The sequence below is a fragment of the Microchirus variegatus genome (assembly GCF_963457635.1).
Source record: "Microchirus variegatus genome assembly, chromosome: 20".
Classification (NCBI taxonomy): Eukaryota; Metazoa; Chordata; class Actinopteri; order Pleuronectiformes; family Soleidae; genus Microchirus; species Microchirus variegatus.
In genome coordinates this window covers 6011468-6033768 of record NC_139821.1, presented here as the reverse complement: position 1 = coordinate 6033768, position 22301 = coordinate 6011468, and the positions used below count along the sequence as shown (strand labels likewise).

Genomic DNA, 22301 nt, shown 5'->3' with positions numbered 1-22301 from the left:
AGTTATTGCGATAAAACCCAAAATATTGCGTTTTCCGAGGGAATGCAAAGTTACCGCGAGGGAAGTTCTCCCTAAAAAGTGACCCAGTCTGACCCTCTCACATGTCTTTTTCTCCACTTTCATATTTCATATTTTCAACATTACTTACAGCACAGGTAAATATCACAGGTAAATATCACAACTGAACCTAAACAATGAGGTCATGCCTCTAATTTCTCGCACTGGTTCCCGCAGTGGCCACAAGGTGCGTTTCCTTCAAATGTGAGTCCTCCCTGCGGCTCAGGTCACTTGGATGCGGGCACAAACACCTGCTGCTGGCTCAAGACTCCCTTCACTCAGCACTTTTTCTCCTTTATGTTAATGACCCGTGCAAACACTTCCCACCCCTACTTTGACTTCAGAGCGCAGAGGAACCAAGTGAGTCAGAGTCGGTGGAACTCAGCCCATCGGACAATGGTCTGGAGACTCGTGGTCCTCGGTGTCTTGTGCGTCTGTCTTGCGGCCGCAGAAGGCAGGCGCCGCGGGGGGAGGACGGTGACTTTCCACGGGACTCAGCAGCAGCAGCAGCGGGATGAAGATGATGATGATGAGAGCCGGGCGCAAGTGCGCACACGCCCCAGAAGAGACACCAACAACCCACCATCATCATCATCATCATCATCATCATCATCAGGCGCGTCCAGGCTCCTTTCTCACGGTCCTCCATTCACCTCCTGCAGGCTCGCGCTCACCCCAGCAGAACACAGAGTTCTGGATGACAATAGGCACGAGGTGAGGTGTGTTTTTAAAGTGTGTGTGTGTGTGTGTGTGTGACATTGATCTGGAGCTGGGAAGGGTTTGGTGACAAGAAAAGAAAAGCAAGGTTCAATGTCCACATACTCACTCTCCTGATAAATAAACATGGACAAGTGATTTATTACTTCATAATAAGCAAAGAAAGACTTCAAAATCATGGTTTGTTCAGCCAAAAAAGTGGAAAATGTGTCAATAAAACAAACTTTATTTTGAAAAAAATGTGATAATTGACGGAGGTTTTCTCTGCTCTCGCTCTTCCAGACAGGGTTTAACGGTGACGATGGCTCCTATGTGATTCTCACATGGGTTGGCGGAGGCACAGGGGTGAGTATTTCTGTATAATATTGCAAAGCATGGAAGAAAAACCAGACTTTAAGTCGTTGCCACGTTCACTTTTGACCGCATTTCTCAGGTGGTCTTGGTGCTTTCCACGATCAGCGTTCCTCTCGACACTTACCACGACGGAGGCTCGTCTCGACTTTACAGGAGGTGAGTCCGAGTCGCCCCCAACGTGTTTTGTCCCAAGTTCATTCAGAGTAAGCAGAGCTTGACTTTCTATCGTCTGTCTCTCTCTCTCGACAACAGCACGGATTACGGAAAGTCCTTCCATGACATTTCCGATCGGATCAACAACACATTCATCAAGGAGGAGTTTGGAGTCAGCGTTGGCCCGGGAAGCTCGGTGAGTTCGGGCAAATCCTGAGAAGTTCAAGATTGTGGCCTTCACACACCAGAAGTGTTCTTCTATTCTGTTCCGGCTTTCCACCAAGGGTTCCACCAAGAACCTTTTTAAAAACCCTTTATTCAGGAAAGGGGTTTTAAAGGGTTCTCTGGCTCAAAATGGTTCTTACTGGAACCATTAGTGTTACCAAGAACCCTTGAAAAACCCTTTCTTTGGGGTTTTTCAGAAGCAAAATGGTACCAGGTATAGAACCTCAGGACCCTTTTGGAACCCTTATTTCTAAGAGCGTAGAAACAAACTAAACTTGAACGTGACACACCCTGTATCTAATTTCCACACAGGTGATACTGACGGCCGACACTCCGGTGGTGGACAACCCTGGCGGGATCATCTTCACCTCCACGGACGCCGGCGCCACCTTCAAGTTCACCCAGCTGCCTTTCCACTTGGCTCAGCCGATCACGAACCACTTCCTCAACCGCGACTACCTTGTGGCGCTGAGCATCGACGTGAGCTCTTTCTTTCTTCCTTTCTTTCCTTTGCGTAATCAAACCCACGCCTCAAAAGGTAAACATGTTTCTCCGACGCGCAGGGCGGCCTGTGGCTCTCGCTGGACTTTGGTGCCAAATGGACAAAAGTGCATGATGGAGTGCATTCTTTCTCGTGGTGAGAGTAAACAGGAAGTCATATCACACACTTCAACCACTGCCACGTATACTGTTGATGTTCTCACGTAGTAATACACATAATGATCTGTAGATCTGACCTGTAACACTTTCACATTGACGTATTTAATGTCTGTTTATTACAGTAAATACACTTGAAATTGCCTTCTGTGCAGTAGCTGCTACACAAGCTAGCATATACAGTCTATGCTGTTGTAATAATTTCACGCCAGTATTTTGCTTTTTTAATAACGTTAATTAAGTGAAATTAAAACGTGAAATGTTTCTTCTCGCCACCAGGGGAGCCGGTGTCAACTTGTTCTTCAGCTGCAGTCGAGTAGACGCGGGTAGGAAAATCCGAAACACAAAATGCACCCATATATGGCTCTTTATTGCGCCTGCTAAGAAGGAAGCATAAAGAAATAAATTTGCTGTAATAAACAATAAACGACATGTAGCTACTGTTCGGCGCTCGTCTCAGAGTTCACGTTCAGAGCTCAGGTGATCAAAATCGAGCTGAATTCTCACTGGATTCTCCTTTAAGGCCTTGGTATACTTCCCCGTCAGGGTCTTGTAGTATCCCACGTCACCATCGGGTGGCGATATAAATCTGGGCACAAGGAATAGGACGCATTCCTTCCAAAGAAGAAGAGAACGATGCTACACGTCACGTCTGGTTCACAGATGAAAGGCCAGTCGGGCAGGGGTGGATCGCCAGTTCGAGGCTACTTCTTCTGTTGTCGAAATGTTTATTCTCCTCGTTGAGTGAGGTTTAATACGCCACCTAGTGGTGGGGCGGAAGTATACCAGGACCTTTAGACTTTAAAAGCAACCTGGAAGCTCACTGGGTCATTGGGCGAGGTCGAATGACCCAGTTTTCTACAACGGCCCAAACGGACAAACCAGTCGGAAGTGCTTTAGAATTTTTTGCGACAGAAACTTTACTATGCAAAACAACACACTGTTTTGGATGTGAGGGCCACCGTAGTTCCCTGATGTTATGGAGCACAAGAGCTATAAGAGCAGGAGTCCTCCCCTTTTGTTGCAATACGCAGTCTCACCATTAGATGTCACTGATTCCTTCACAGTGGACCTTTCACGCAGTGTCTGCGATTCTTTGTCTGTTTTTTTTTCTGTCACCGCAGTGGAGGCGGACGAGCGCGGAGACTTAGTCCTGAAGAAGACGAAGGACCTGGGCAAAAGCTTCACCGTGATCCACGAGGACGTCTACAGCTTCGGCTACATCGGAGCCTTCCTCTTCTTCTCCGTGATGGAAGATTCGGTAAATGGGGAAAGTTCTATATCGACACGTCGTTAAAACCCTCGTGATTAATCTCCGTGAATTTTCGTTATTGTGTTCGCAGAGATCCCCGCGGGTCATGTACTTCTCGTCAGACCAAGGAGACACCTTCAGTCGAGCGCTGCTGCCTTCTGCTTCCACTGAGCAGGTGATGGATATCTTTTTAGTTTTAGTTAATTCAGCAAATGATTTGGTAGAGGGTTCTTCTACGAGGGCTGAGGTTCTAGCTTTTTCAAGGGTTCTTGGTAACACTTATGGTTCCAGTCAGAACCATTTTGATCCAGAGAACCCTTTAAAACCCCTTTCCTGAATAAAGGGTTCTTGGTGGAAGCATCCAAAAGGGTTCCAGGTGGAAAAAGTTCTACCTGGAGCCAAAAAGGGTTCTCCTATGAGGACAAGCCGAAAAACCTTATATGGTTCTACTTGGCACTTTTATTTCTAAGAGTGTAGTTTTGGAAGAACTAAGACGAAGTAGAATTTATCTACAATCCAGTTTAATTTGAGTTAGTTTTGCATTTTTTTCACGGCTAGTTTTAGTTTTCAACTTCGTTTTCGTGGACTACAATAACCCTGCCACACACTCACACACACAAACCGGTTTTGATGTCTTAGTGAGGACACCTCAAAGTACCCGAACCCTAAAACCAAGTCTTAACCCTGAAAAAGGCCCTTTTAAGTTGTGAGGCCCGGCCAAAATGTCCCCACAATGATAGGTTTGTATGTTTTTTGGACCTCACAAAGATATAAACACACACACACACACACCCTGCACATCTTGCTGACAGCACAAACAAACACATTATCTCACGACGATGAGATAAAGGAATAAGAATAAACCAGTCGTCGCAATGTTGTTTTATTATTTACATTTTTCTTGCGTGTTTGTTTGCAGTTCTACTCCATCTTGGACGGGGATGAGGACATGCTCTTCATGCATGTGGACAACCCAGGAGGTAACACACACACACACACACACACACACACACACACACACACACACACACACACACACACACACACACACACACACACACACACACACACACACACACACACACACACACACACACACACACACACACACACCTGTTGTAACGGAAAAGCTCAACGGTAAAAGAGCAGGACTGGTTTCACAAGTTTCTGGTGAACGCTGACGAATCATTCCGTCGCGCTGAGTGTGTTTGTGCGTCGACGGTCAGCTTTGTTCCCGCCCTCTTCTGTTCCCCCCCCCGCATTTCTCAGTCACGTCTATTTTGTCGTCTTTGTCGTTTTTATTATTATTGTTGTTGTTGTCACAATTTTTTTTTTTTGTGCGATAAACATCAGACATATAGGAGGTGGATCTTTTGTTTTATCCTTTGTTGGCTTGGAGGGAGGGAAGGAGATTTAGGTTACACCGTAAAAGCTGACAAACATATCTTGGCATCAGGGTGTAACACAAGCACACACACACACAGACACACAAAACAGGCGCTGGAATAGGTTCATATATCATTAAATTCTCACTCTTGCCAACAAAAGACCAAATCTAAAGACTTCTAGCACCTTTAAAGCTGATCGTTTCCCAGTGTGAGGCTTTATTTTGGTTCAAAACAGCATTAAAAAAAAGAGCGAATTCAAAGGTCAAAGGGAAACTTGAAGTTCTTTGTTTCGGTTTCTTTTGAAATGTTGAGAAAACGAGAGAAACAAAGAGTAGTTACCACATCCTGTTTGCACCAGTCAGGAGGAAATGTGGTTTGTGATAACATCATAACATAATAACACAAAAACAGAGAAACACAGCCACACTTTTGTTCATTTCAGTGAAGATGATGATGAAGATTTTAGTGTTTCAATTCCACACAGGTGTTGAATTGAGTAACAGGGAAATTACAATAGTAGCAGTCTTGTGTAAAGTACCTTGAAATATAAAAGTATAAAAGTATATACTAGTATAAAGTATATACTAGTATAAGTCGTCAAAAATTTGACAAAAACATGCTCAAAATACAAATAAATTAAAGTACACATATGTGACTTTTGTACGGCAACAAAGTATTTGTACTTTGTTACATTACGACACTGAACAGTTGTCAGTGAATAAAACTGCAAAAAATACTTTAAACTAAGACTCAAACAAACTGCAGCTTCCTGATATAAATGTGTAATACTTGATTACACCACTAGGTGTTAGGACAGAGATGACGCGTTTCTCTTTTTTGCAGACACCTTCTTCGGGACCATGTACACGTCCGACGACCGCGGGATCTTGTTCACCAAGTCGCTGGAGCGCCACCTGTTTGACGGGCAGAGGAAGAGCGACTTCACCAACATCACGTCACTGAGAGGAGTTTACCTGACTAATAAACTTGACACGGGTAGGCTGTTTTCAACTGTTTTCGAGGTTTTTGTCTGCAACAAGTACAAGTTTCCATCTTAAAGGACAACTTGGCTTCAATATCTAAACATATCCTCATCACTAACCCTTCTGTTATCGTCCTGTTGTCGCAGACATGATTTAGCATGCGTACGACTCATTACCGTAATGCTGTGTGTCATTACGGTAATGACCGTAAGTTCTCAGGACGGCTTCTCGGTACTGTCATTCCCTAAATGGTTGAATAACTGCCAGATATTGAAAGTTGGAAGTGGGGAAAAGGAAGCATAATCAATACTCAGTGGGCTCCTTTGTTTGACTTTACTCGCGCTGTGTCAGAAGTCGATAAATGTTAGCCAATCAAATCGTGTTTATACCTTTACGTCAAATGTAAATGTAATGTTTCTTTATGCGATTAAGTGCGCCCAACAATGTCGGACACAAAGGACACCACATCACCGTAGGGTTGCCAACTTCGTACAATAGTATTTCCATGTCTGACAGTGGAGTAATCTCAAATTTTTCTGTCATGGCTTTGCACTTGATCGTCAAAAATAAGCAACAAATACGCAACAAATCCATTTAACGGATCAGTCCCATCAACTTCTTTTTCATTCCTGACATATTCGTATACCTTCATATCAAAGTGTTATCGTCTTGGCTTGTTTTTTGTTTCATTTAATTCAGAATAATCCCGACTTAGACACTGTTTCTTTGTTGTTGCAGACGGCCGCATACGCTCTGTCATTTCCTTTAACAGAGGAGGGAAGTGGCGACAGCTCAACAAGCCGGAGAACGTGGACTGCAGTGAGCAAACCAAGAAGGTACGAAGGGGGACACGACTGTGCACCGCGCACGATGATGGCCGTCACGTCAGTCGTTGCTCACTGTGCGTTTGTTTTGTAAATCAGTGCAACCTTCACATACACGGAGAACACAGCCGGAACAACAGGATCGTCCCCATGCTCGCGCTGACCGAGCCGAAGGCGGTCGGTCTGGTTATTGCCCACGGTAAGGTTACTTAACCCAGAAAAACCCGGAAAGGACCGTCAACATTCCGACCTACATCGACCTCTTGATGACCCTGCTAGCAGCTGTGAATGTAGTGTAATAAAGATTAAAACAGTAAATTGGTAGATCATTTCCTCCTTTCTCCAGGCACAGTGGGCGATTCCCTGTCGTCGTCGCAGCACCCCGACGTCTTTGTTTCCTCGGACGGCGGTTACACCTGGAGGGGGACACTGAGGGGCCCTCACCACTACAGCATACTGGACTCCGGGGGTCTGATTGTGGCCGTGGAGGCCCAGCACGAAGGACAAGTCAAGACGATTAAGTACAAAGTGGATTTTTTAAATTCAATTTAACCCGCATACTTTTGATTAGCGTAACTCCTTGACCTTCTGCGATATATCTATGGAGAATAAAGTGGTAGAAGATGGATGGATAGATGCCTAGAAATCAAAGAAATAGAGCTTGGTGTGGGTTAGGGTTAGGTAGAACCTCAGGACTAGGCTTAGGTAGACCCTCAGGACTAGGGTTAGGGTTAGGTAGACCCTCAGGACTAAGGTTAGGGTTAGGTAGACACTAAGGACTAAGGTTAGGGTAAGGTAGACCCTCAGGACTAGGGTTAGGGTTAGGTAAACCCTCAGGACTAAGATTAGGGTTAGGTTAGGTAGACCCTCAGGACTAGGGTTAGGGTTAGGTAGACCCTTCAGGACCTCAGATTCACCAGCGCATCACACGTTTGTGACGTTAGCTTCTCAGTACCGGGCATCCTCAAACGCTTGAATGAACATTTTTTGACAATTCTGCAGCTATAAAATCAAAATAAATCCAGGCGTACTCATTTTTTGGGGGGGTTTTCTTTCATCACCAGATTCTCCACAGACGAGGGCCACTGCTGGAAGTCGTATAACTTCACAGAGCAGCCCTTCTTCTTCGCCGGTCTGGCGTCAGAACCGGGCACCAAGGCCATGAATGTCAGCGTCTGGGGTTTCCGGCCCGAGGACGACGGGCAACCCATGTGGGTGGCCGTCACTATCGACTTCCAGAGCCTCATCACCAGAGAGTGTGAGCTGCATTTAGTCCTTAATCTAACTGTCAGCTCCTTACAGGGCATGCTGCCACCTGGTGGTTGGAGTGTTTTTTTTCTCCAGGGCTTTCACTTACCTAAACCTAAAAGGCCTTAAACATGTTCTTCCTCTTTTTTTTTTAAATTTCTGATACATTCCACAGACCTCACACGCTTTCATTTAACCTCCTGCTCCATTTATTTACGAAAACTCATGTTTTTTTTACTTAATTCTGTTAGAATACAGCTATTTTTGGCCTGTTGCTATTTAATGGCAACGAGTGCAGTGGTTCTCAAAAAAAAAGTCCTGTAACTAAGTGCTTTTGTCCATTTTTTCCAGAATAAAGTCCAATATCTGGCAATTTTGCGCGTTACATTTGAAATTGGAACCGTACGTCACACCGTTTAAATGGTGCGTTTTCTCAGGTAGCGACCAGGACTACGAGGAGTGGCTCGCTCATTCCACCGAGGGGAAGGACCCGGCGAGGAAAGGTTGCGTCCTGGGCGTGAAGGAGACGTACAGGAAGCTGAAGAAAGAGTCTGTGTGCCGTAACGGGAAGAGCTTCGTGGTGAGCAAGACGCAAAGCCCCTGCCTGTGCACAAGAGACGATTACTTATGGTAAGTCAGTAAGAGAAAGTGCATTTTCCCCCAGCATCATGGAGACCATTAGCTTGTTAAGCTCTGTCAAGCAAAACTATCAGACCTAGTTGTTTTTTAAATTCTTTTTAATGACAGTATCTTATCTATATTTTAATATTATTTTACCTAAAATAATAGGATGGGGGATTAAGATTTTGATTTGTCTATTCAATATATTCTGTATTTTCTTGACATTTAAACACAATTATTAAAATCACACTTCTTTTTTACAGCGACTACGGCTACTACCATCACCCCAACACATCCGAGTGTGTGAGACAACCCAACTCTGCCAATAAAACTCTGGAGATCTGTTTGGACGGACAGGAGGACGAGCTCCTCACAGCGGGGTAAAAAAACAATTCGCAATTCACTTTAAAACAGTAAATCGTGCACACGCTCACAGCTTTTCTGAATTATGCCCGCAGGTATCGCAAGGTGCCGAGTGATAAGTGCGAGGGCGGCTTCACGCCTCAGCTCGCAGTTCAGACCGTCATCAGACCGTGTGGCGTGAAACCCACTCCTGGTTCGCCTGCGTTGTCCGTGTCTCCGGAAACAGTCTTTGACACACCGGTAGAGTCCATTCTGTCGATTTAATCCTTTTCAAGTTTTTCCGAGTAAATAACGACTGTTGTGTGGATATGTGTGTATGTGTGTGTGTGCAGCGAGAGAGGCTGGTGCTGATCCTGGTGTGTGCCGGAGCGGGAGCCGTCGTCCTGGTCGCTGTCGTCTCCGCTCTGCTCGCCGTCAGGGGAGTGGTTTATAGAAACAGGTGAGCTGGTCTCACACACACGCACGCACGCACGCACGCACGCACGCACGCACGCACACACACACACACACACACACACACACACACACACACACACACACACACACACAAGGGCGTGGGTTTGCATACACATGGTTGTAGTGCAGGCCAAAAAGATTTGCCTGTGTACTTTAGATATGGCCCTAAAAACGCACCACTTTTTCTCTTTTGTAGACATTATGTCACCAAAAAAGAGAGCCAAAATAAGTCAGGTGCATGTCCAAGGTCCAGCCCGCGGGGCCAATCACGGCCCTCGGGTCAGATTTTGTACGGCCCGCAGTATTGTAACGGTTTTATAATGTAAACAGAACAGAAACAAACAGCAAATTGGCCTAAATGGCCTAAATTTTGACAACGAAAATAAAATGATGACACTAAAAACAGTGTATTTGTATGTAACCTAACCCCTTTAGTGTAAAAAAAAAAGGTCTGAAGGACCATTGGCTCAAATCTGGCCATTTTAACACAGGATAATTGTCTGACACCGCGCCCACCTAGCTAACCAGCTAACGCTAGCCGGTGAGCAGTTAAAAAGCGTATAGACGCACTTGCTCACTACCTGAAGTCACTTTTTTACTGGAAAATACAACGTCAACTAACGTTAGCTCATCATGTTTGCTAGTTTCAGTCAGGAAAATTAGCAAAACAGTTTGGCTTCAGGTTGCTAAACTATATATCGTTTTGTCTCCTGAACGTAGCACACTTTACAGGAGTTTATAGCATTAGTAGTATTAGCGCCCTTGCGTCAAAAACACACTAACCAAGATCAGTGGGTTCCAAGACCGGTTTCCACGTGGCTACATAGCAACCGCCTCCTTAGCTGACGTCAGTCGTCTGATCAGCGCCTGTGCGCTAATTCGTTTGAAGCTAAGCTACTAAATGAATCGTCAATTAAAACAAGAAGTATGACCGTTTTAGCTTCTGAAATGTAAATATTGTCTGGTTTCTTTGCTCCATACGACAAAGAAATCATTAAAACGGAATCATTTTTGTAGGTGGACGACATTGTGTCGACCTAACGATTACTCGATTAACAGAGAAATTACTTGACATATTAATCGATTATGAAAATAATAATAATAATAATTAGTTGCAGCTCTGGTCCTCTCTTCTTATACTGCACGTGCACACTGTACACATCCTTGTATGTCATGCACACATCCTTGTGCTACAAATAAGCCTTTGTTTACTTATTTATTTATTTGTGGTTTTCTGATTCGCTCTGCAGGTCACCAGTGTACCGTTTCTCCAACCTCCAGATCCAGGAGGACAACAACTGCATCAACGAACTTGAAAACGGCACGAGCCGGAACGGCGCCGTCTGCCAACACGACTCGGACGACGTGAGCGTCGCGATCACATAAATGTTACTCTTTTAATGTTGTTGTTGCAAGCCGAAAACGTGCTTTTACTTTGTTCTTTATTTATCTGACAGGACCTTATCCAATGACACATGACAACAGATGTGAGATTGACCAGCTGTGCTGCGTTTGGTCGAGATTAATCCTTCATATTTGGACCAGATCATCCTTCTGGAAATTGTTAATGTCTTAATTTATTGAGCTTTCATTTCATTGCTTTACTTTGCTTGGTTTTTAACATGTACAGTTTTTTTTTTTTTTTTTTTTTCACTGTTTTGCACCACACATTTATGTATGTTCAATGTGAAAAAAACAAGCAGGACAATCCTTAACATGTGCATTTGTGACAAAATAAATTATTGCAAACTACACCAGTGTGAGTGTCCGTCCGTTAGATGGCGCTAGTTTCGCTGAAACGTGTCCCGTCTGTGTAAAAGTGGGCAGCGAAGAAGAAGAAAGCAGGAAGTGACTGCAAAGATCCTGCACTGACACGATGTCGTACTACGTGACGTTACGTGAAAGACAAACGTCCAAATGATGAATAATGTATCATAATACATATTTCCAATCGCAATTCGGTAATAATTTGATTATACACATTACTAACCAGGAAGAGGAAGAGCTGCTGTTGCTGTGATAATCTGACATGGAAGACGGGCAGGTAAGTGTTTGACCTCACGTTATTCTTCGGTTTCTTCGACAGAGTGGAGCATCTCGCCGTCTCCGACCAGCTCAGCTGTCATTACTCCCACACCAAACAGACTGTACCACAGCGACATCGGGACGGGGCACAGTGAGCCCAACTCTCCCCACTGTCACACAGGTACGAACACACCTGGCGGTGATCCAGCGGTGAGTTGTGATGTTTATTATTATTATTATTATTTTTTATGACAATGACAACATAAACACGTTGTTTACAGTGTTTTTTTTTTTTAAAAAGCCCGGAGGAGAGAGGAAGTTACACGCGAAAGGCTCAACAACGCAGCCCTTTAAAAAAAAAAAAAAGTTAGCTTCCGAGCTAACGCCACAGTCCGCTATCTGAATGACAACGACTGTTCGTGGGAGTTATTCAGCACGAAATAAACACGCGTTGACTTTTGAAAGAGCAAAAATGGGGGAAAAAAAGTGCGTCCCGTGTCTGCAGTTAGCAACCAGCGTCATGACATGGAGGCAACCGTGCGCCAGCTGCTGTGACGGCGTCCCCTCGGTGAATAGAACCCGAAAAATGGATTGAACTTATCATTTCAATGATTAACCAGACAAGGAAAAGGTTCACTGTATGACTATATGTGTTTTTTTGCTGCTGAAAACGGGCAAGGTGCAGGCAAAAGTGCCTTAGAAGCTTCTCCAACAACTGTCCCAGCCTGACTTGTTGGAAGAGGGGAGAATTACCCTGTAAATATTAGGAGTAAACATTGGGCCTATACACTTGTGGGTTAGTTTAAGTGCCATCAAACACAACTCCATGAGACAATACTCTTTCACAAAGCATTTGGCTGGAGCGGAACGCTGTAATTGGATCTGTCTGCTCTCCAGAGACAAAAGTGGACTTATCTCTGCTTGAAGATAACCCACCAGTCCAAATTCAAAAGTATATCAGTCCAAGTTAATCATAATGTTTTGCAGAGATGTTCCAGAGATCCAGTGTCAGCAAGGGCCTGGCTTTTGGCGTGTTTGTTAATCATTTTCGAATTACACACAGGTTTCACATTTCAGGTCATGGGTGTGAGCTGGTGTTCTTCTTGTGGGAAAGGATGCATAAATAATGCCAGTGATGGTTGCTGAAGGATGGGGGGGAAATCGAGGGCCCTGTCGTCGTGACGTGACGTGGTCGTGGACGCGTTATTGCTGCATATTTACGGTTAAAGAAATGAGCTCAGGAGGAAATGAAATGGAAGAGGAACTGGTTAAAGAAGCATTGGTGAGAGGAAATGAATGATCGATATAAAGGTTTGTCTAGGAAATGAAGGATGAATGTGTTCAGACGACCTGCGGGTTGAGCTGTGGACGGCAGCATTACATCTCTTGGTCGACCTAGCGTTGGACAAATGAAGCTTTTGTGAAGCACTGAACCGGTTTCTTTTTTTCCCTTTCTTTTTTTGGCTCACAACTTCTCCACATTTGGAAAAAAAAAAAACACTCGCTCACAAGGAAACAGACCTTGAACCAGTCAGGCGATTCAAACAAGTTGCTGCTTCGGACGTCACAAATGGTTCAAAGGAATTTTACTTCAGTGCTTTGAAGCGCATTTCAAAGCCTCAGTGTCACACTACGGTACCCATTCAAACGACGGCCACGGAAAACCGAACTGTCTTTATTTTCTTCTAAATTCCAACCCTGCTGAATGTAATGCGCTGGACCTTTTTTAAAAATGTGGATCTGACTATTAAAAAACCACTGGATTGAACTGATTGTTTCATTGCTACAGGTACTTTTTTGTGGGAAAAAGAGGCTGGGCACGAGCGAAGATGATCCGGACTGCAAGTGAGTGGACCTCTTAAAACACACATCAGGAAAAATCCATATATATATATATACTCTTAATCTTCTAATCTCTATGTTTTACGTCTTTTCCAGGTTTTATGAAGTTGGTCGCGCTCGTCACGGCGTTCTTCCTGGCTGTGTTTTTGACGTTCCAGCTGCTGGAGATCAACATGGACTTTAAACTGGGCACCATCGCGTGTGAGTGACCTCACCTCCGCTCCTGACACTCTTAATAGGGAGTAGCTGGGAATGTGTTGTAAAGGACACGTATTCACTCATTCTGAGGCGCGTATGTTTTAAAAAAAGTCTTGCCTCGTTGTGGAATGTCGTGTTGTGCAACTAACTCACTAATAACTTATTTCGACGCTCTGTATTTTACACAATAGCTCTCGTATTTTGTCAGTAGAGCAGTGTTTTGAGTCTATATCATATATCATATATCATATATCATATATCATCGTGTGAAGCTGGCAGCAGGGTTTTGCCAATTACTTACGAACGGACAAAAGGCAACAGAGCCTTTAACAAAATAGAACCAACCGTAGTGAAGCCCTGTCATAACAACCATTTAATCCTTGAATCTCGTTCCCTTGTCTGGATTGACATCTGCGGCTGCTGCTGCTGTTTGACTAACATGTCTGGGATTATTTAGTGCACCATTTGCACAATCCAGATCACTTAAAGTCTGGATCCGGACCTGGGCACTGCCCTTTACAGACCTGGACGTATTACAGTGAATCAGAGATCATTGCCACATCTTTACAGAGCATTTGGATTTTGACTGACAAACAGTTTTTCTGCGGTAAATTACCACGTGACAGCACTCATATTAAGGAAGTGGATTTATGAGTGAGCCATGCAGCTGTTTTATTTATTTTTTTATTTTTTACCACAAGTCACCTGCTTATCACAGCAAAAAATAGACAGAGAAAGTCATTTTTCACCCCATTTTTCAGTCGTTTATTGTGAAATAACTGCAGGGCCGACAGATGCACGGCTTCATACTGAGGAGTCCTTAGCAATATTTATATTGAGGCATTATCCAAAACACGCCAGGGAGAAACGAGGAGGAAGAAACTTAACACATGCTGTGATTTAAAAAAAAGAAAGAAAAAAGACAAGTTGTTGACTACACACACACCAGGATGCTGATATTTAAAATATGCACAGCATTGGATTCAGCCTTGATTTCATCGGACGTTATCTCTTCAGCGGTCCATCAGAGCATTGGAGGCTGTCCAGAGCAGGTGGCACTTCCTGGAGCAGCAATAATACACCACACTCCTCTGTTAAATATTGAGATTTTAGACATTTCCTTGGTAATTGTAGGAGATAACCCACCCAGATTTTTTTGTCTTTTTAACCGATCTATAGTGCGGCATTGTTCGGCTTGTGTCGGACGTCTCTTCCTGTGACGTCACACTGACGTCTAGCAATAAAATGCATCCTGGTCGCGTCTCCTGTCACCTCCCACGCCCCTTTATTCCGATATACGATTGATTTTATAGACGTGGGTCTGATGACAGGATGTTAATGTGTGTAAAGTTACAGCGAGAGAGATAAGAGACGTAACTCTTAAACATATGTAATATTTGCCTTTCAGCAAAGTCTGTGACGGGGAACTTAGTCAGTAAGTGATTTTCCCTTTCATTCCTAACCTTTTCTCTGCGCCTTCTCCGCCTGCTTGAACGCAAATGTTCCTCCTTTTTATTTATTTAATTTATTTTTTGTTTTTAAATCTCTGCACCCCCCTGGAGTGATGCACCAAATCACTCCCCAGCTTTTAAGCTTTCGTGCTTTAGCGCTGTAGCCTGCTCTGCCGTAGAAACACGTTTTACCTGCACTTTCTGTTCACTCGTTTGTCAGTCGTCTCGTGTAACCTGTTTTTTTTTTGTGTGTGTGATTGAATTCTGACAATGATATTTTACACAAATTGTTCCCCAGCAAAGCCTGTCAGAAACAAGTGCGGCCTGTCTAAGTCGTGTCCGGAGGAGCACTTTTCCTTCAAGATTGTGAGTGGAGCAGCCAGCGTGGTGGGGCCCAGAATGTGCCTGGAAGACAAAATGTGAGTTTTAAATCATGAGAAATACACTGTAGGTGTGTGACAAGTCAGACGTCGAGGACGTGGACGCAAACTCGTTGTCAGTTTGATACCAAGCCAAAATCAGAAAAAGAACTAAGATCAGTAAATTAGCAATGAAAATAAACCTTTTTGTCCTCTTGAACTCAACAAAGCCAGAGTAGACACACACACACACACACACACACTCACGCTTACATACACAAGAGTTAGAAGGGAAAACACCATCATTAAAAAAAACCTGTCTGCAAAATCAACAATCAAATAAAGGCAGATTAAACAGACGAGAGTAGAGTCAACACCGTCACTGGTTGTTGACCGTCGGCGTCTTTGTACAAGGACGTGCGAAGGTTCTGGGAATGTTAGCAGCTGCGCTAACCGTCGACCAAGAGTGACACAAGGAACACACATGGGCCGTTTACTTCCTCTTTGTCAAGGGCAGAATATTTGTCGTAGGTGGCATCAGCGTGACCGCTATCAGTATTGGATGTGATATTGTTAGCATTATCAGGAGATGTATACACACAGTGTTGGCTGCAATATGTGCTGAATGTGTATACAGTATATAGGGTGTTTATATACGCTAGCGTTCAAAAGTTTGCCGTCACCTATACCATTTTTGTTGTCGCACTTTTATTCATCAAAAGGGTCGCAAAATGAAGAGAAATAAGGATTTTTACAAACGTTGCTTTCGTCAAAGAACCAGCAAAACAGTTTTCAGCTGTGCTAACATCATCGCACAAGGGTTTTCTAATAGTCCAATAGCCTACTAGCGCGATTAGCAAACACCATGTACCATGAGAACACTGGAAATCTATACACCTATGTACATATTCCATTAAAACCAGGCGTTTGCAGCTAGAATAGTCATTTACCACATTAACATTAATTCATTTAATGTTATATTCATTGAAAAAAAGTGATTTTCAGTAGTGTAAATTTAAATGACTCTACGACTCTACCGCGTCACTAGCATGACTAATATCACACAAAACTGACGTTAGTCCAACTAAAAATAGACTTTTACAATACTTAATCCAATTTTACTTCATCAAGTTACCCAAAGTCGGACCCATATGACGTAACACGTCGTTTTTAAGCTAACCAGGGAACAGGAGGTACAATATAGTTTAATTCTGTTCTTATTTCCCACCCCTGTCATTCTTTCACAGCGTCATGAGCGGCGTGAAGAACAACGTGGGGAGAGGAATAAACATCGCTCTGATCGACGGTAACCTCGTCACACGCCGTCGTTCAATAAGTGTCGTGGCACGTTAGCGACGCTCCGCCTCCCGTATTCTCAGCCCGTTTCCTGTCATGAAACATCAGGTCTGCTTTTTTTTTTTTTCTTACACAGGAAACTCGGGCCAAACGACGAACACGGCATCTTTCGATATGTGGGCAGGAGGTGAGTTTTTTTTGGACGTTTATAAAAAACGCATGTACGTGCTTGTGTATGGTGTTAACCGAGTGCGACCTTGTGCAGATGTGACCCCCTTCATTAAATTCCTGACGGACATCAAAGACGGCACCATCGTGATGATGGCTTCGTTCGACGACCCCGCCACAAAGTGAGCTCTTTTTTCACGCGACACGACCCGACGCGTTCCCTGCTGGAAATTGAATGTTGTGGCCCCGTGAAATAATTGTCGTCTTTGTTGTCTGCAGGCTCAACGACGAAGCCAGGAAGCTGATAACCGAGCTGGGCAGCTCGGTTATCGCCAACCTGGGCTTCAGGGACAACTGGATCTTTGTGGGAGGGAAGGGCATCAAAACCAAGAGTCCGTTTGAGCAGGTAACATGGGCCAGAGAAGGAAAATAGTCTCTCTTATTTAAAAGTAGATATAGTAAGACGGGATGTAGTATAGACGGCAGCCACGGGAGCTAAAAAAATGCAGATTTTCCCGATGGAATTTGGTTTAAGGAGATGTTTCAGCTGGAAAAGACTGTGAGGAAAAAGTAGCAAACATATTGGTCCTGGTTGTAGCAAGAGAGAAACATTGTCCGTCTATGCAAATACTTCTTAAAGTGCAACCTCAACAGCTCCTGAAATACCAGTTTTTTTTTTATTCGCCTCTGAATTTGCGTCCAACCTGTTTGACGAGTGTAAAACAATATTGTGTTGTGTGTTTATCCATCTGTGGAATTTCTTCTGCTTAGGGTAATTTACAAAGGTGTGTGTGTGTGTGTGTGTGTGTGTTTCCCCTCTTCAGTATATAAAGAACAACCCAGACAGCAACAAGTTTGACGGATGGCCTGAGGTGCTTGAGATGGAAGGCTGCATACCGCGAAAACACGAGATATGATGGAAGAGAACAGGAGAACTCCGCCCACCGCTGGTCCACACCAGACTTTTCTTCTTCTTCTGTTTTTTTTTTTTTTTTTTTTTTTACTACTTCTATAGCGGGTTTTCAGACTTGAACTGGTTCCGAACATCCTCGCACGTGAGGAACGTAGCGGGCGAATCGTGCACGGGAAAAACGACGCGTTATCGATTTCCGCGCCGAGAGGTGGACGGAGCCTGGGCTACGAAGAATGCGACTTCCTCGGACTCTCTTGATTTTTTTGACGACGCTGCCTGCAGGAGAAGTTCCCAGAATTTTTTTTTTAAAAACGACTCTTGCTCAAAGGGTTTTATTTAAATATAACGTCAAAACCCACCCTTCCCTCCCTACACCCTTGACCTCTGAACTTCCTGTATTTCTTTTCTCTGTCAAAATCAGCTCGCCATGAAAAGTCCATGAAGCATTTTATTTTATTATTCAGATTTCACGATGCCTGTGGACATTAATGTAATCTGGTAATCTGACCTAAGCCAAAGATGCTTCATATGGACTAACTTGTAATATCAGCCAGTAGGTAGAGCGCCACTGAATAGAAGGGACCGGCGGAGTGTAGCTTTATAGCATGTCGCATTATTGCACTGCTGATCTTTTTTTTTGAGAGGGGGGGGGGAGAGTTTCATGTCTTAATCAAATGCCCCCGAATCACTGTGAAATTTGTACATATGTGCTTTTGAAGAGGGTCCCCATTGAAATGATGCTGATCGTAATAATAATAATAATAATATAATTTCTTAAAATAAATGATAATGTTTGTGTATATATATGTGTGTATGTATATGTATATATATGTATGTATATGTGTTTACTAATGTATGTATACACATATGTATACGTGTACATACACATATATATATATACACACCCCATCCATATACAGTACTGTTAAAGTCTTAGTGCACCATGTCACCGTGTTGTTTTTACGTCTGTCGACACAAACGCAGATTGTTTTTTTGTTTTTTTTTACCAGTTAACCCTGGGTGAGATCCAAGAGAACCAGGCTCACAATAAATACTTGACACTTTTTCACCTTTCTACTACTGTATACATGTTTGTTAGTCTAATGGTGGCCTAAGACCTTTACACAGTACTATATATATATATATTTATAATGTGTGTGGCGGTTATGTATTTCGTTGCATCCACATAGTTTTTCTCCCGTGTTTTGTTCAGGAGAATTTGCACTAGTTTGTTCCCTCTGTACAGTTTCAGTGTCAATATTCAGTGTCTTATTACTCATTAATCCCAACTCTTAACATCTCAACAACGTTTTCCAAGACAATGTTAACCGTTTCCGTTATTTACAGGTCATACAGACTATGGATAAATGACCAAATGCAACGCCACACACATTACGCCTTTTAAATACATATGTTCGAGGTGAATAAGTGCCTTTGTGATTAAATAATATTTAGATAAATCTACAATCGTTGGCAAAAAAAGGTTAGAATATACTGTAAATTGATTTTTGTAACGCGTTCCTCTAACTGCGGTGTGTGTCATATGCACCGTCACTGTTCAAATAAAGAAAATGTGATTGTTGCACACGTTTCTTTGACATATTTAATCAGTAAGCGTGCATTTTCTCACTTCAGTGCATCACAGTGTTGACGTCATTCTGATTCCTGTCAACTGGTGTGTCTAAACTGACCAGCAGGGGGTGCCATTGTCTCATAGTTCACCCTGTGTGTGTAGTGGTTTTGCTGTTGACACAGGCCACTGAACATATTAAGTGTTCTGGCCTTTTTTTTTTTTTCCAGAAACATCTGTACATGTGTGTTCTCCGTTGACCTTTGACCTCGACATTTTCATCTTTCTCAGACCTGTCTCTGCGTAAACTCTTAGAAAAGCAGTGTCCTCACGTTCAAAATCACCACTCTTGTCCACTTTGATGCTCATTTGATCACCATTGTGACAGGAGTTAGGCGCTAGGAGTTTTAAAAATCTATATTCTTACTTCCTGATAAGCTTCACCCAACGAACCAGAACACAAGTGCAGTATTCCGTCTCTCTGCCATGCAGCAATCTTCCCAAAAATAAAACTATCCTTCACACAAAAGGTGCAAACTCTGAAGCGCTCGGCCTTATTTCACTCCCAGGTGCCTTAGCGTGGCCTCCGACCTCTGACCCCTGCCCTTTCACCCCCCCCCCGGTCCGACCAAGTCCCTCCCACTGCTTCTGCTTCTAAAAACAAGCGTCACAACAACAACAAACTCTCCTCCGGTGGATTTTACCGTAAACACCTCAGAGATCGCGGTGCTAATAACAGAGCACGGCTAATTACTGTGTATCTCTAAGAGAGGGAGGGAAACAAACAACAACAACACACACACTACTACATTTATATAGCACAACCTGCCCTCAGCTCGACCACTGCTGTTGTCTACATTTAATGCTAAACTGACACCAGCAGGTGGCGCTTGCTGCCTTGCTCAAGAACAAGGGCCGGGTATGAGACTGTTCCTTTGTCTTTGTCTGCTCGCTAAGCTTCAGGCCGTCTCTGTAGAACCTAAAGTAGATCAAATATAGCTTATTCTAAGGCTCCAAAAACCAAATGATTACATCAGTTATACACTTATACAAACATGCTTGTGGGTAGTTCATTCAATTCCTGCAAATTGACCGTGCTAAATGTCACATACTGCGTCTTTAACTTGTAAACAAAAAGGAGCTAGCTTAAAGAGTGATCAAACCAGTGACCCATATGAGTCACAGACAACATAAAGTATTACAAATGTGGAAGTATTTACAAGCTAATGACGCAAAAATATTAGTTTAATTGAACCAACACATTAAATAACGTCTTTATTGATAGGTTTGATCCTGCGCGGAGGCTCGTACACGGCGATACACGACGACAAATGACATGATTGCGGTCAGATTTGTCTTTATTTTTATTTATTTAACCACTGAGATCAAAAATGTCTCTTTTGCAAGGATCATTTCATTAAACAGATACAAGTAAAGTTCCATAAAACACACACACAACACCACAGCTCTTTAACAACGAAAAGAATGAGCGCTAACGTACCAAACGTGCATATTTTGTAAGCACTTAGCACACAATAAGCTAGCATTTAGGACATTTGGGCTGTTCATTTGTGTGGCACTGCTTTAAAATAAAGGAAACTCGTTGCCGTAAACGGACATTCATCTGCATTTTGACGCAAACAAAGAACGATTGCATCCTTTCTTTCCATCCAGAGGAAACCTGGTTTGGTCGTGTTGTGTTTGGGAGTCTGAAACCACTCCCTCAGTCTCAGTCTCTTATCTGATACTGGACACCAAACTGGGCCCAGCCCTCATGTTTACCTCCAGCTCTGCACATTTGAAGCCTTTTCAACATTTTCTTTCTTTCTTTCAGGTTCCCTTCCTTTCCATTCCCTTCCCCCCCGTCCTTCAGTTCAGTTTAAGCTCTGACCTCAGTGACCTTGTTTTCTGCCCTACCCTCCGGTCTTACAACTGCCTCTGCAACACACAGTCACACACTCACAGCTGTGTTTACACTGGAGTAGGTCTGTGAGAACTTCCTGCCGATCTCAGCACACAGTAGACAAAACACCAGCGACGATGAGACTCGGCTCAATCGATTCAATCTTGAGCGTTCGGCATGGCGCGACCCGATATTTGCCGCCGTACAACTTGGTCAAAGACTCAAAACAAACTGGCTGGAACATCTCTGAACATCTTCAGGGTCAGTTTGACCAAGGATTTGTTGAATTTTACATTATCAATCTTCTGGTTTATCCTCCACATATCGGTACTATCGGCCACGTGCGTCAACCTGAAAACCAAGTTTTAAAAACAAATACAAAGGCACTAAACTTTCCCTCCCCTCACAAATGGTTAACAAGGGCCTGTGCACCGCGACACGCACACACACACACACACACATGGTCCTTATGTTTGAGAAACAAAAGGTTCCATTCATCGTTGTCACTCAAGACTTTTCTCCTCTCGCTCGGAGCTCAGGGTCAGGAGGTTTAATGTGGCTCTGATCACTTCTGAGGGGGAGAACGTATAATATATACACATCCCAGTGTCTGCGCACTTTTTTCAACTGGATGATCGGGAAACCCCACGTCCACCAACTGCTCTGCCTTGAACCAGGTGACTTCCAGGAACCACCTCATTGTTAGAAGGCCCACAACAACGAACTATAAATGTGTATATCATTCCCCCCCCCACAACCAGGAACCGTCTTGTTTTTTTAAGTTGACACTTGATACACACACTCTAGCAGGGCTGTTTCTAGAGATTTAAAGGGCCTGAGGCAGCAGGGATCATATCAAAAATACACCCATCTCTCAAGTGGAAACAATGGAGTTCGGCTTCCCGATACCGTTGTTGGTCCAGAGCAGCAGGGGTGGTTTTTGGGGACCCCAAAGTCGTGTTTTCAGAGGCTTTTGCGGCCCTCAGCTGGACTTACATCAAAACACATCGCATATCTTGTTTTGTACATGTGGAAACAATATGTGTGAGTATGAGTCCCCCCCCCCCAAAAAAACCAGTAACTGTCTTGTTTTTACTTGAAACTTAGATAGTATGAAGCAGCAGGGGTGTATCCAGAGGATTTGGGGTCCCCGGGTAACACTTAAAATATAATATTTTAGTTCCCCATGAGCAGGAAGTGACTTGTTTTTAGAGTAAACCCAGTTGGTATACAGTAGCAGGGGTGTTTCTAGAGACTTTGAGGCCAGGGTAAAATAGG

At 43.6% G+C, this 22301-nt stretch overlaps 2 protein-coding genes across 3 annotated transcripts; both read left to right on the top strand.

The window, feature by feature from the left end:
• Positions 1-453: 453 nt before the first annotated feature.
• Positions 454-10684, top strand: LOC310941590 (sortilin; the record flags this gene model as incomplete). The annotated part of the gene is made up of 20 exons (XM_083906776.1): positions 454-771; positions 1057-1119; positions 1208-1284; positions 1381-1477; positions 1819-1986; positions 2070-2143; positions 2443-2489; positions 3288-3424; positions 3507-3590; positions 4335-4395; positions 5647-5799; positions 6525-6622; positions 6710-6809; positions 6957-7131; positions 7675-7868; positions 8296-8488; positions 8743-8859; positions 8938-9082; positions 9175-9281; positions 10549-10684. 20 exons carry the CDS (start codon positions 454-456, stop codon positions 10682-10684), a joined length of 2544 nt encoding a protein of 847 aa, XP_083762902.1.
• An 813-nt stretch (positions 10685-11497) lies between these two features.
• fam3c (FAM3 metabolism regulating signaling molecule C) lies at positions 11498-18283 on the top strand. 2 transcript variants are annotated; one of them, XM_083907158.1, is made up of 10 exons: positions 11498-11533; positions 13113-13168; positions 13262-13366; positions 14772-14798; positions 15113-15233; positions 16421-16479; positions 16606-16656; positions 16735-16819; positions 16917-17043; positions 17462-18283. In XM_083907158.1, exons 2-10 carry the CDS (start codon positions 13153-13155, stop codon positions 17552-17554), a joined length of 684 nt encoding a protein of 227 aa, XP_083763284.1. In that variant the 5' UTR covers positions 11498-11533; positions 13113-13152; the 3' UTR covers positions 17555-18283. The 2 variants fall into 2 exon arrangements, with proteins under 2 accessions (XP_083763284.1, XP_083763285.1); XM_083907159.1 differs by lacking the exon at positions 14772-14798.
• The last annotated feature ends 4018 nt before the right edge of the window (positions 18284-22301 follow it).